This window comes from Leucopleurus acutus, assembly GCF_964270905.1.
Source record: "Leucopleurus acutus genome assembly, chromosome: 8".
Taxonomy (NCBI): Eukaryota; Metazoa; Chordata; class Mammalia; order Artiodactyla; family Delphinidae; genus Leucopleurus; species Leucopleurus acutus.
The window spans coordinates 86,563,711-86,578,406 of record NC_139151.1 but is presented as its reverse complement, the minus strand read 5'-3'; the positions used below and the strand labels follow the sequence as shown (position 1 = coordinate 86,578,406).

Genomic DNA, 14,696 nt, shown 5'->3' with positions numbered 1-14,696 from the left:
AAAAAAAAGACACAAACTGACTGCCTCTCCTCTCCCCTATGGGTCAAAAAGAAGCTTAAGAAAATACAAAGACATTTTCTGTTTGAAGTCACCAAGAAGGGTCCAAATGCCATATACAAAGTACTACACACATTCCTGGTTTCACAATGGCTGCTCTGAGGGGACCATGCAATTAGTACTTGGGGGGGCGGGGAACAGTACAATCTCTTAAGAGAGCTGGATGAGTCCAGATGTTGGAGATTATGATCTCCTGGATGCAATGGAATTTATGCTGGGAGATTAAAGAGAAGAATTAATTTATGACTTTCTCTACCTGTATGCAGTTTGTGCTCAGCTTATTATCTGTACACATTGTGATGCGTGGTACTTACAATGCTGAAAATCAGGTGCAACATGTGACCACAGCGGTTAAGTTTAAAGGGGGGAGGCTTTTATCATGTTTCAGTCTATACATCTGGTTCTATCATATTTGCCAAATGATTAATATAGGACTAAATTACAGTGAAATCCTTTTATATCACAGTTTTATTGGCCAGGAAATAGAATACTTTCCGTCCATGTCTCTCTCCACCATCCCACATGTTCTATGCTGAACTCTGAAATTACCAGCACGAGGGTTCATTTGAGTGAGCAGGACAGGGAATCTGCTCTTGTCTTTGTTCAATTCTATAAGTTCCATGGTCACAGCTGGGTATACATGTGTCCTTTGTTTTAAAAGCACATCCACAAGGGAGAAACCTTAGAGCTTATTCTAAAACCAGGCAGGGCATCAGATACCTCAAACAGTTAAAACCACAGGAATTAAATTCTAAATTTTAAACTCCCTTTTATTGAAATATAAGTTTGTTTAGTATATTTACACCACACTTTATGCACATATATACACATAGAAGGCAAATTTTGTCAAAATAAAAAAAGTTTTTCTTAATAAAAAATTAAAATAAAAACAAAGTAAAGTGCATGAAACTTTTTTTTTTTTCCCTTCTGGTGAACATCATCATTGACAAAATTATGAACGGTTGGGAAGGGGGAGGAAGAAGAAATTCATTATTTTAATCAATGCATACAGCCAGTCCTGCATTTGTAGCCTTCAGGCTGAAATGACAAGCTGTAAGGAACAAGTCAGACAGCGTCTGCAGGACTCCCTCCATTCTGCAGGTCCTGCTCCCTTTGTCCTATCGGGAGCGGTTCCCTAGCTCTTAACAGTGATCTCACCATCACCAAGCCGGAACAAAGGGAGAACACAGGAAGGGGGCTCCACCAGCCAATGTCATAGCCCTGCTCCGGGGCCACCAGCGCTGCATTTGGTAGGAAACTGCAGAATTAGCTCAATGGCTCAAATAGAAGTTTTCCTTTTTCGGAAGGGGAATGAGGGGGCCAAGAAATAGGATATATCTCCCACAGAGACGGCCACCCGGGGGCCAAACTCCGGCAGCAGCCAGTTTCTTTGGATGCAAACTCCGTGCTGGCACAGGGAAGAATCCTTTTATAGGCTGGGTGGAGGAAATGTTACACTTCTCGCCTCGGTGAGTTCGTCCTCCCAGAACTTTGAAAGGACACAGCTTGGGACTGAGAGAAAGGGGCAGGTGGGTAAAGCTGAAGTTTTTAGCCGCCTTCGCGCTCGGGTCTCCGGCTGGGCGTTGGCTGGCTGGTCCCAGGCGGTGGCTGAGGCGACGGCCCTTCCCCCATCATCCATTCCCCAGCCAGGGGTCTCTCTCTCTCTCTCTTTCTCTCTCTCCTCCTCCTCCGGGGGATGCTAAGCCCCCGGTCTGCGGCCGTACTTAGCCTTACAGTGCAAAATGTGCTTGGCGAGGAAGTCGAGGCGGCGCTGCAGCAGCTGAGCGTGGGGGTCGGCGAGGGCGGCCAGCTCCGGGAAGCGAGGCTCGTGGTGCTGGTAGAGGCGCAGCAGCCGGGCGGCCGCGTCCTGGCCGCGGTGCAGCTCCAGGACACGCCGCGCAGTCCGCTCTCGGAACACGCACACTGACTGCAGCAGTGGCTCGTTATACTTGTCCCACATGCCCGCCACCCGGTAGCCGTGCACCAAGCCCGCCTCGTTGTCCAGAAAGACCAGCGCCCCGCCCGGGCCGCGGTGCAGGTTGCTCGTGGCGCGCTGCATGACCCGCGGGTCCCACTGCAGGCTGAAGAGATTGCTGACAAGCCGGTCAAAGTTGGCCGTCAGGTAGTCGAAGAGGATCAAGTCGGTCCATTGCACCAGGTCTACCAGCTCCGCCCGGCTGCGGTTGGCCAGCTCGCCCCCCGTGGCGCGCAGGGGCCGGAGATGGCCATCTTCAGAGCGCCAAGGCGCGGGCACCACCACGTCCGTGAGGTTGGGCAGCCAGCGAGTCAGGCTCACCACGCTGCCCTCGGTCCAGTGAGCGGCACGAAGCTCCTCCTGCACCTGAACCCACTGCGCGCCCCGAGCCTCCACCCGGGCCAGTGCCAGAGGCGGCACGTGGTGCTGGAGGCCCAGCAAGCGCGCCAGGTAGTAGGATAGGGCCTCGCCCTGTATCTGCTCGGGGTTGATGCCATAGCGCACGCAGGCGCGGGTGCCGTCGGCGAAGCGGGCCAGCCGGTTGGAGCTGCGCCCGCAGCCCCCGCGCTCCAGAGCCACCACCCGGGCGCCGCGCGCCGCTTCCAGCCAAGACGCCGCCTGGGCCTCCGAGAAGCCCCGGGGCACCTGCTCCTCCAGGCCGCGGCTCCAGAAGACGCCCCCGTTCACCGCGGCGCGTTCCTCAGGCCAGGGCCGTCCGGTTGGCACGTGTCGCCTGCGCTCACCCGGGGGCTGCCCAGGCGGGCCATCTGCGCCCGCCGCCAAGGTGAGCAGCGCTCGAAAAGTTTTCAGGGAGCCGCCGCGGGCGCCCCGCGCCAGGGGCGGGGGCAGAGGGAAGCGAGGCGCGGGCTCCCGGCCGCCGCTCCGGGCCGGGCGCCGCGGGAGTCGGTCTTCCGGCGGCCGGGAGGCGGGCAGCTCGGTCCGCGGCGGCAGGAGCCCGCCCCACAGCGCCAGCAGCGAGCCCAGCGCCAGCAGCCAGAGCCCCGCGGTGGCGGAGGCGCCCCGCATCCTCCTGCCCATGCTCCCCCGGCCGCGCCGGTGCCGCCGCCGCTTCAAGCCGAGCCCAAGAGCCCGGGTCCCGGCGGCGACGCGGGCTCGGCAGCTCGTTGGCTCCGGGGCTCCGGGCGCCTCAGCTCCATCGCTGCCGCGGGGCGGTGCGGGGCTCTGCCCGGCACTGAGAACTCGCCTCGCTACCGCTTCCCAGCTGCTTTTGTATTTCGCTGTGAGACCCTCCGCCGGGCGCAATTCACAGGCGCCCGGACCACGTGGGAGCGATGGAGGATTCCCCCTCCCCCTCCTCCTCCGCCGCTCCCCGCCCCCTTCCCCTCCTCTTCCCTTTAAAGCGGCGATGGCTCCTTCCAAGCGGGAGAAGCGGTCCCACACTCATTCGGGGAGTTAGGGGCAGGGAGCCGGAAGCCAGGCAGGCGGCGCCCGCGCGGGGGCGTCGGAGCTGGCGGCAGAGAGCTGGATTCGCGCTGGGTGGGTGAGACGCGCCGCTCGCTCTCTTGGGGGTTGGAGTGGTCGTGGAGTCCCTTTGCCTGGGCGGCTCCTGGCCTCCAGCAAAGTTCAGACTAACCCCCAGCACACTCCCGGCGCCGCCCGGGGTGGATTGGGGCAGGTCCCTTTGCCTTCTCCGTTTCCGACGGTGGGTGTGATTCACCCTGCCTTATGTAAACCCCTGGGGAGCTCTCCGAGCCACTGAGGAGGTGACTCCAGCCGGGTTAGAAGAACCATCTGTAGCAAACAACTTTGAACCGACACCTTTCCCGAGCACCCTCACCACACTGGTCACCGAGGGCTGTGCGCTTTGAGGTTGGTCGCTCCGCCTTTTCCGAGGAACTCACCGGGAATTCAGCCTCACTGTGCAAGAACCCCTAGGCAGGTTCCATTCAACAAACTCCCCTCGGTTCTGGTCACAGAGCATTAAAATCCACAGATGAGGTCCCGTGCTCACGGAGCTCACATTCTAGGGAGATGTTCAGGTTGCCAGGAGAGCCTTACAACTCAGGATCCGACTTGTGCGGAGGAGGGGGCCTTAGAGACCATTTCTCTACGAAACGATACTATTTTGCCCATGAGGAAACTGAGGCACAGAGATGGGATGGGGCTTGCTCCAGATCCCAGAAGTAGCAAGTGGAGAAACTAAAATTCAAACTGGGGTCTCTGGGCAGCATGCCACTTGATTTTCCCTCTATCAAGAAAGTTCACTATTTTTATCAAGTTGCCAGCATTCTCGTTTTTTAAAAACTCACTATCACTTTATGCCCCAAATGTGATTTTCAATTCAATGAATGAAAAACAAAAAACAAACCCATATTGTATTTGACATACTGGTTTAATGGTTTAAGGGAAGAAGTGGTTGGGGGGAGGGGTGGAGGAGCAAAAAAAGAAAAAAGAAAAAGTAAACAGCAAACCACATTATCTTCCAGCCACTTTCGGGTTCAATCCACCAGGAAGGCTCTTGGGTAAGAATCGGCTCTCCCTCTTACCTCTCGGCGTGAGACCCTGTCCCAGATCTAAACCAAGATTTCCCAGGTGAGACACAAGACGGGTTGGGGGGTGGAATCCACCTCAGAAAGCAGGAGTTTGAAATTTGTTCCCTTTCATGTGTTTCTTTTGTCTTTATGCCACCTCCCCATCAGATGCAACTGGGGGTTTTCAACTGCCTCAGCTCATTACCTGGCACTGATTATATTTTTTTTTCCAAAGAATGAACATTTTAAGAAACCCTAAGGTTTGTGACTAAGCAGAGGCATCCAGAGACCACATCTGGGGACTTCCAGAGCTGACCCCGTGTACCCTCAAGTGTTTCCATATTGGCTGAAGTGTGGGGTCTTTGTTGAATCTCTTCTGCACCCCGTGGTGGCTGCCTCATGCCTTTGTATAGATCTTATCTGATGATGAAATTACTATTACTATACTACCTTAATTCATTAAAAGGTACCATCTTCCTGCTCTGTGCAAGCTCCTTACCCCCATCTTTCCCTAGAAGGCAGGGACTATATCTTAACAACTTTCTATTTGTCTTACCACCTAATATAGGATATTGCACTAAAAAGGTGCTCAATAAATTGAATTTAATTTTTGGTCTTTTGGTTTAACTTCTGAGAATTTTTTTTTTTTTTTGAATGCATTGCTTTCAGCTTGGGTAAACCGTAAGCAAGATCTCCACCTTGTGGGCATTAAGTAGAATATCATCTAACTAGAAAGAAGTATACATTTTCAGCAGGTCGGTTAATTGTTTAAGTTAAAGTCTGAGACTATTACTTGGCTACCATGGCCCATGCCATGTCCTGGGGAATATGGGGGAATCCAGAGTAGTTGGTGTCTCTGTCTTTGTAGCTGTTAAAAAAACTCTAAGTAACTATAAGGTATGGTTCACTGTAAACTTTGTGAGGAGTCCGTCTTGTCTGTTGTTTTATGGCTGCCTGGCACAATGCCTGGTACTTAGTGGGTGTTCAGGAACAATTTGCTCAATAAACCATTGGAATGTTAATAAGATAAAGCTCTGCAAGTAGCATGTATCAAGGTATTTTTAAAAAACTGCTTACCACTAAAAGATATAAAATAAGTGCTTTCATACATAAAAGGAAAAAAAATTGGTGACGGATCCACGTAATGTAAGAGAAGGAAGCACATGATTTTCAATCTGGGAGGGATGACTTCAACTCAGATACCCCAAATCCCAGAATCTTCCAATCACATTACCAGCATTGATGAAGAAACTAAAGCCTTAAAGCAGTCAGCTAGGATCTTATACCTCGGAAGATGGACTGACTCTATTGTAGCTCTTAGCCTGTAGCCACAGGACCAAATGCACTGGGTACCAGAACAGGATGCACTAATAGAAACTTGAACAAATGCATTGAAATGCAGAATTACAGAAAACTGCAGAAATAAAAGAGAAGCAAAAAACAAACCCAAGGTAGAATGCAGTTTAAATGCATTATATAAGAGATATTTTTAGGCAGTGTTTAAAAACACTCTTCTGTTTACCCGTTAGATGAAGACACTCCCATTCTTCTTTACTTCCTGGCCTGAGGACACCCCCCACCTACTGCCATCCCCCTGGGGCTCCTTGGGAGGGCACAGGGCACAGTTCTTCACAATGTGTGACCTCAGGCCGGCCCCTCTGGCAGTTGCTTGGGGATGAGGGGAGGTGCTGTGCATCTTTCCCTACATAGGAACCTGTTTTTACCTGGAGAACTTTCTCCACAGTCCTCAGAACTTCTCCCTGAGCCTCAGCTTCCAGTTGCTTCACACTCATCCACAGTCCTGTTTGAAGGATGATCTGCTTCCTAGAACAGTGCCTCCTGGGGAAGAGAGAGGAGGTGGATTTGAGGAGTTGAGGGTTGGGTGCAGGACAGCAGGCTGGGAGTTGGGAGATTTTCTAACTCTGGTATTTCCTCTTGCTGGCTGTTTTCCTTTCTGGCTAGTTATTTCCCTTCTATGAGTTCCAGTTTCCACATCTGAGAAACAAGGATAATACATCTTACCTCCGTCACAGAATTGTTGTGAGACGTTGATAATAACCACCACCACATTAGTAGCAAACGCTTATTGAGCGCTTATTCTGGGCTTGGCGCGGGACTGAGCCCTGCACGTGTGTTCTCCTTTCACCCTCCCGACCAGCAGTCTTGTCCCCACTGTACAGATGGGAAAACCGAAGCTTAGCCAGTCACCGGCCTGAAGTCACACAGCAAGTAAATGGCCGGGCTAAGATTCCAGAGTGATGGAGGTCAAACTCTTTGCAAATTGTAAACTGCTAGGAAGATGTCAGATATCAAAATTATTGACTTAAATCAAAGTAGATTCAACTCAGATTAAATTTTGCTTTGAAATGTTCTCTGTGGTTGCTATCAAGTGAAACGGTTAAGAGTGTGAACCCTCGAGCCAGATTGTCCAGATTTAAAACTCACCAAGTGTGTTACTTTGAGTAAGTTACTTGACCTCTCTGTGCCTGTGTCCTCATCTATAAAACACAGTAATAATAGTGTTGTTGGTATTATTGATACTAATTACAATAATATAATATCTGATGATGAACAGTAATTAATTAATAGTGAAAAACCTTACAGCTTATTGTGGTGATTAAATTAGTTCCTGTATTTAAAACTCTTGAAAGACTATCCAAGAGTCCACTATTTTTATAGCTTTTTAAAAAAATTGAAGTATAGTTAATTTACAATGTGTTAGTTTCAAGTGTAGAGCAAAGTGATTCAGTTATACATGTAGATATCTTCTTTTTCAGATTCTTTTCCATTATAGCTTATTACAAGATACTGACTAGAGTTCCCTGTGCTATACAGTAGGTCCTGGTTGTTTATCTATTTTATACATAGTAGCGTGTATCTGTTCATCCCAAACTCCTAGTTTTTATCATTCCCTCTCCTTCCTGTTTCTCTGCTTTGTTGCCCAGATGGGGGTCTCCTTCTTTTCCTGTTGCTGTCCTCCACCAAGCCTCACTTGGGTCTTGAGAGACATGATACAGGTGGCGACTCTGACCAGTGCACCCTCCTTATGCCCCAGATGAGCATCTTCCCTGAAAATGTTGCTCCCTTCCTTCCCAGCTGGACTGTAGCAGGGTTCCCAGTGCAGCTCTTGTTGAAATCCCAGAGCTTCCAGCTAGCCTTGGGCAGCTGCTTTCCTCTTACTACTCTGCCTCATTCAATCCTAACCTTTCCTGGGTCTTCTGAGTTACAAGCCCCTCCCAAAGATAGAGGCCCCCAAATTCACCCTCTAGATGCTTCTACAAAAGGGAAGAGTGGGGAAGACCATGTCAGGGAGAGGAGTACAATATTCCTTGAAACTGGGTATGACTCCTGCTTTAGCTGTTACTAGCTGTGTGACTTCAGGTAGCTTTCGAGTCTCTCTGGGCTGCAGTTTCATTATGTGTGTTTCCTTCTTCTCTACTCTGTCTCTGCCTAGGGTACATTATTTTTCTGCTCGGGGATCTTTTTCCTTTTCTTGGCATGTCTCTATTTGACCATGATCTGGATCTCCCAAGAATTGTGTAGCTGTCTCATCTTTACACACTTGGCTGTCAGGGGCAGGTAATATATACACCTGGCTCTAGGTAAAGCTTGCTGGATAGCTAGAAGGAGGTCTGGAAACATACAGTCTTTGCAATCAACCTGTCTGCCTGAATGAGTCCCAGTTTTAAGAACACACTGTTTCTTAATTTATGGTGAGACTAATAGTTATATGATTCTCTTTATTCCATGTAGCTCTCTTTTTGACCTGCTTTTGGAAAAGGTTCCTGTGGCCACTGGTGTTGGAGACCAGAATCTAAAGGTTGGAACACGGGTGAATTAATTTAGTAAATTTTAGAGCAGTTGCTGACACAATCTCTCAGTCATATATCATCATATCCTAGTTACAGGGTATGATGGTAAAAATTCTGGACTGGGCATTTGGGGACATGAATTTCTTTCTCTACTATAACTTAGTTCAACTGACATTTATCGTTCACGTGCCAAAGGCCAAAGAATTGGGCGAAAGTGACGGCGTCAGATTTTCTCTTGTCCTTCACACCTGCATCAGGAAACATTGGTTGTCTTTTCTTCACCCTTCCCTTTCCCTTCCTTCTTCTTGGCAGGTCTCCATCCTTCTCCCTGTGCCTGCTGCTGGAGGGGAGGCTGAATTCTCATTGGGCTAAATCAGTCACAGTGCCTTCAGCTTCCTTGCCAGTGTTGGGTTTAGGCACAGGCACGGGACACCACTCTGGCTGGTGACAGCTGCAGGGAAGTCCACAGGGAGGTTTCTGGGAAAGATGTCTGTGCTGTTACAAAAAGACACAGAAAAATATGGCACTTTTCTCCATGGCTCAGGTCTAGATTTGAGGCCTGGAATTGGGGCCGTCATCCTATAACTGCAAGGAGAGCCAAGTGGACACGTTGAGGGTGGCAGAGCCGACAGAGGGAAGGAACCTGGGTCCTTGGTGATGTCACCAAGCTCCTGAATTAATCCGCTCTGGAGCCACCCTGCCTCTGGGGTTCCCTGGTGGTTTAACACACTCTGAGTTGGGGTTTTTATTCTTGGCAGCCAAAAGATTCCTAAATGATATACCTCTCACATGGGAGCTTGCAAACCGGAAAGAGGGCAAACATATAAACAGAACTCTTCCTGTGCTGCGGGGAAGGCGGTGTGTTGTCATCTTTTGGTACATGTGCTCGGCAGCCAAGCTGAGTCTTGCACTTACCAGCTGTGCTGTCTTGGGAAAGTCACTTAACCTGTTAACTCATCCGATAGATGGATGGTGATAACTGCACCTGCCTCGTAATATTATTGTGTGGATGAAATGCACATTAAGCACTTAGTAAGTGCTCAATAAATTTTATCGCTTGCTCTAGCTATTATGGAAATGGAAACCACACAAGAGCAGGAAGGTCAGGAAGGCTTCACCAGGGAGGCAGATGTGAAGCTGGTCTTGAAGGGTAACTGGGGGTTTGCAGGTCAGGGTTTGGGGAGGAAGAACATTGGGGCTAGCAGAGAAAGCAGCACGTGAGCTCATTTCTACATCTTTCAGGAGCTCAATTTCCTCATCCTTAAAAGCACTTGAGTGTGCTGGATTAGCTTAATCCTCTTTTGATAAAAGAAACAAATCTCAGGCCCCCCTCCCTAGATTGAGAAGCGCCAGATGACAGACTCTCCAGGCCCCTTTATCACTCACCTATCATTTTTGAACCACCCTGGAGAAATTCACTCAACAAACATTCGCCACTGAAGAAAGTGACTCCCGCTGGCTTCGTTGATTTCTTTGTTCATTGCAGCCCAGAGCCTTATCTGCTGGGTAATTAGAAATGCTGTGCTTCCTCAGCTTCCCCAGGCTCTGTGCATCTCATCAGTCAGATAGATGCAGAAGCTTAATTAAGCTTGTAAAGCTTTCTGATTTCCGTAGATGAAAGGTGGCCCATAAGTACCAGGTTTTATTTTGGTGGCTCCTGCCAAGGGTTATTATAAATGGGACTTAGTGCCACGTGGCTGAGCTCTTAGTGTGATAATGTGTCAAGACCAATCGAGGCTGCCGAGAGCAGAGATATTTTCATAATGGTTTCATCATAGGCGGTGGGTGTTAATGGAAGTGGCTGTGAAAAAGAAAGTATTGCAGGCAGTGAAACCAGACTAGAGGTGGCTGCAAGTGAAATATCAGCTGTTCCTAGGATCTCCATCATAATCATTAGCTATATTAGCCTTGGAGCCATTCTTCTGCCGTCTCCTCTAGACCAGGCTCAAAGTCGAATAAAAAATGATGCTTTAACTCCAAGTGAAAATATATTCCTTTGCTGCTTTTTAAAATCCATTTACATTAAAATGGTGGGCAGCAGGTAAGTAATTTATAACTGGGGGCTCAGTGCAGCATGGATGGGTGTTGTCAGAATAGGGAGCAGCCTAAATGGGAGACAGAGGCACTTCCAGGCCTGGGAAGAGTCATCACTGTTGGACTGAAGAGGGGCTGGAGGAATATGCGAAGACAAGGGGTAACTTAGGGACACTCGCTGGTGGGGAATAGTGAATGGAGAGGTAGCTTCGTATTTCAACAGTGAGGTGGGTGAAAAACCAGGTGGAAGTTCTTCAGTAATGCAGCCCTGGTTAAGAATGTGCTAGCTTCCTGGACTCCGGGTTCCATTGCCTAAAACCAGTGTTCGGCATCCCACAGGCAGACAGTCGATAATACCTGATGATGATGATGGTGATGATGATGACAATGGTATAACCCCGTTGTTAGCTGAACTTTTTTCTTGTGATAAAGTCGGGAACAGAATTCTGGTGGACAACACTGAATGATCCTGAGGTACTTTCTACATGCAGTGCAGTGTGTGAGAGCTTTTCACGCACTCGGTCTAGAAGACCTTCCTCCAACCCCCCTCCCCCGCCCCTGGAGGTGTTACTCCTCCATTTCATTGATGGGAAAACCAGAGCACCATGAGAAGTAAGACTTCTCATTGGCCTGGGAGACTTCTGCTAAGTAACAGAAGAGGAATTCCAACTCTGGTCAGTCCAAAGACAGAAGTTATGTTAACTACAGTGCCATGTAACCTCTGGGGCTGGGAAACACCCTGGCCAGTTAACCAAGGGGCCTCTTATAAGGGACTCGTCTCTTCCTTTGTACTGGCGCATTGTCTTACACCAGGCATGTTGGAAACAGGTACTTACATCTCTCCTCATCTCTGCTGTGTGTTTGAGCCCAGCACATCTCCTGGGAGACCTGTCATAGCCCAGAAAGCTCCCCGTGGTAAATATCTTATGTGGGGGGGATGAGAGGGATTGGAAAAGAAGTAGGCTGGGCTGGCTGACCTGGTAGTCCTGAGGACAGCACTCTCTTTGTCTCAGGACCAGAAAAGTCTGAGTTAAGGTTGACAGTGGAAGAACACTCATCACCTGCTATAATTTCTCCTCTGGTTTCACCTCTCCTGAGAACCGACTCCGAGATTGCCACAGGGAATCAGAGAATTGCCTCTCTGGGACTGGGCGTGTTTGTTACGCAGCAGGCACTGAGACTCGATCCCTGGTTCCTTTTCACTTCACCTGATGAGAAAAGGAAGGAAAAAAACCCCAGAGGCCATTTCTTGCCTGCTTGAGTTTAAAGAATGGCTGCATTTTAGGGACCATGTGGGCCTGAGGAATAGCAGGAGAAGGGCTGAGGAATAATGATGGTGATATATTTCTATAGCTCTTTGCAGTTTTGCTGAGTTCTTTCCCGTGGTCGGATTTTTACAACAACCTGCTAGGGAGGGGTAGTTGGGCAGGTGTTAGTGACTGTTCCTATTTTATGAAGGAGAAAACTGAGTTTCAGAGGGTGTGTGATGAGCCCAAGATGCACAGCTAGTTCCTGGCAGACCTGGAACTTGAAAGCACTTTACCTGACTTCCACATAAGAGCTCTTCCATGGCATTCATACCCTGTTTGCTGAGTTTAATCCACATCTGCAGACTCTGTCACTACCTCCGGTTTTCCACATGGTTACATGTCCATGTTGAATGTATGTTACAATGACCATTAAAACTCCAGTCAGGAGGGCAGGAAAAGGAACGCAGGGGCAATTCCCCAAAAGTTGGAAAATTTAAAAGCCCCTCTTCCCCTTTAATGGTGCTTTCTATTTCTCTTATTAGCTGCTATGACAGAAAGAAGGAGGAAAAGAAAAACCAGAAGGGTTGGGGAAAAAAGAGAGAGATTATTTTGAAGTCATTTTCTTTGCTTGCCTGGTTCTGTTAATAAACAGGATTTAATCAATAGGAGTCAGAGAGAGAAAGAGGCGGGTAATCACCGATCATTGGATTCTTTGAGGGGCGGGGGGGGGGCGGCGGAGAATGATCTTAAGAAACCTCTGAGATGGCGAAGAGGGAATGGTGAGAAACAGAAAGTTTTCTCTTGCTCCTCTGCTCCTATGCATGATACCCTTGCTCACACAAGGCAAAGCCAAGCCAAGAGACCAGAGTAGGGTGCTTGACCTTGTGGCCTTACCCCACTGAGAGGGTCATTCAGTTGGGGATGAAGATAGATCTGCATGGCTGTTTAGGCTCAGAGAGGGTAGCTAGACTACATAGAAGCCTTCCTGCTTTGATTTTCTCTTTCGTAAGAAGGGATATTAATGCTTGCCTCACAGGAATATTGTAAGAATTAAATGAGAGTATGGGATTAAATAAATATAGCGAGTGAGAAGTTCCAGTACAGTTTCTGGCATATAGTAGGCACTCAATAAGGACTAAAAACCACACATTCAGCTACATAGAAACATGTCTGGGAGGACACAGTAAGTGATTAACAGCATTCTCCTTAAGAAAAGGTCTGTGGGTGGGAGGCACTTTTACTTTTTAACGTATATATTTTTACTTTATCCTCCCTAGAGCATTTGGGGAAAGTATGCTGTGTACATATGAATGGGTGTGTGTGGAGGCTTAAGTTAAAAGTTAAGATCAGACATAGAGTGATAAAGAATGTGAGGTTTTGGTACCCCTGTCTTTGTGTGATTGTAAAATTTGTACTCACTACACTTGAACCAGTTGAGGTGGCGACAGAAATGGACTGGCCAAGTCAAGAAACAGAAATGGGATTTGATAGAAGGATGCTGGAGTAGTTCCCAGCATCAATGGAGGACCTGAAAACTGGGCGCTGGAAAGCACCAGAACTCAGAAACACCAGGTAGGTAAGCAGGAGGGCCTTCTCTCAAAGGTGCACGTATACAATGTCTCAGCTCCAGTCACCTCTCATTCGAGTGTTTACATACCAGGGAGAGGAAATCTGATTGGTCCGTTTGGAGACAGCTGTTTCCACCATTGGCTCACTGGGCCTTTGCCACGTGACAGGGCAGGGAGTATATAAGGGAGCAGTTCTGTGCTGGACCATAATTCTATAGGTTCCTACCTCAATCGTCTCTGCTGTTTAATTTTTGAAAAATTATAATCTTGTGTTACTTTTAAAATAATATTGAGAAACCTCTAACAATTCATCAAATAAGTAGAGCTATACTGTAAGATCTCAACAGAATGTATTTTATGCATCTTTTATAAGGAGCCAATACAAAGCAAAACCAACCAGCATCGTGTGCCTAGAGATACATCACAGAGTGACACAGCCTTTGGGTCTGAATGAACGTTGATTATGATGGCAAACACACCCACACAACAAAAACAATACTTATCTTTTTGACTCCAACCGTTAGCAGATCCAAAATTTCCATAAATTCGTCTAGCGCTGTCTAGCTTAGGAAGGGAGTTTGAGACCTTTACCAGGGTAAAGAAAAGTAATAGGGCATTTCTGATTTTTTTAACACTAGTTGTTACTTTATGGTGTTTGGGAGGCAGGGAATACAAAGTATACAGAACGTATGCAGGGTCTACTCCTTGTGGGTGTTTGTGTGTGTGTGTGTGTGTGTGTGTGTGTGTGTGTGTGTGTGTGAGAGAGAGAGAGAGAGAGAGAGAGAGAGAGAGAGGTAGTACTTCATTGCCCTGGGGCATAATGATTTAGCCAGTCCTGTATAAGGCAAGCTCAAATCCAGACTGCATTTTCTATGCTGACCATCTGTGTTTCCCAGGAAAGAGGAGCCCAGCTGTGGGCCCCAAGAGGTTGAGGAAAAAGTGAGAAGCAGGGTGTGTGGCTAGTCCCGGAGGGTGTGGGGGGGATGCTCTGTGTCCTTCTGGCAACATCAGCCCCACGGAGGCAGGCTTGGCTCTCTCCCCTCCTGGCAGCCCCATAAGCATCCTTCCCAGTGTCAATAAATCTCCTCTGGCCACTCACCCCTTCCTTGTGATTTTTTTTCTTTTCTGAGGGTGTTGCTGGGGGAGATCATCAGAAACTACTTATTTGAAGACAGAAGCCTCATCTCTAACAAACGGGGATTGACTGATAATGCATACCATTTACCGAGTCTTGCTAATAAGCCACACATCCTCACCAACCCTTTCAGGTGGGTTTTTATGGCCCCCTTCACAGACGAGGAAACCACGGTTCAGAGAGTTTGAGTGTGTTGCTCAGTTGGCACAGCTCTTAGATGGTGGAGCCAGATGCATACCTGGCCAGTGTGTCTCCAGGTCACCTGGTCCTAATGCCTCCTCCATGATGGAAAGCCAGCTCAGAAGGGCCCAAGACCTGGCAGCTCTGTCACGCATCACTGGCTACTCTAGGACCAGTCACAGAACAGTTGAGC

The 14,696-nt window shown here is 48.5% G+C and overlaps 2 protein-coding genes across 3 annotated transcripts in view; one reads left to right on the top strand and one right to left on the bottom strand.

The window, feature by feature from the left end:
- Window positions 1-847: 847 nt before the first annotated feature.
- FJX1 (four-jointed box kinase 1) lies at window positions 848-3,284 on the bottom strand. The gene has a single exon (XM_082844025.1). The coding sequence runs from the start codon at window positions 3,068-3,070 to the stop codon at window positions 1,757-1,759; it is 1,314 nt and encodes a 437-aa protein (XP_082700151.1). The 5' UTR covers window positions 3,071-3,284; the 3' UTR covers window positions 848-1,756.
- Window positions 3,285-3,805: 521 nt separating this feature from the next.
- Window positions 3,806-14,696, top strand: part of PAMR1 (peptidase domain containing associated with muscle regeneration 1) — a 165,625-nt gene continuing 154,734 nt past the window's right edge. The window contains exons 1-2 of one of the 2 annotated variants that reach the window (XM_082844020.1): window positions 3,806-3,862; window positions 4,480-4,585. The gene's annotated coding sequence lies outside the window, so the exon portion shown is untranslated. Of the gene's footprint in view, window positions 3,863-4,222; window positions 4,586-14,696 lie in introns of those variants that run through there. The other variant, XM_082844018.1, reaches the window with a different exon arrangement.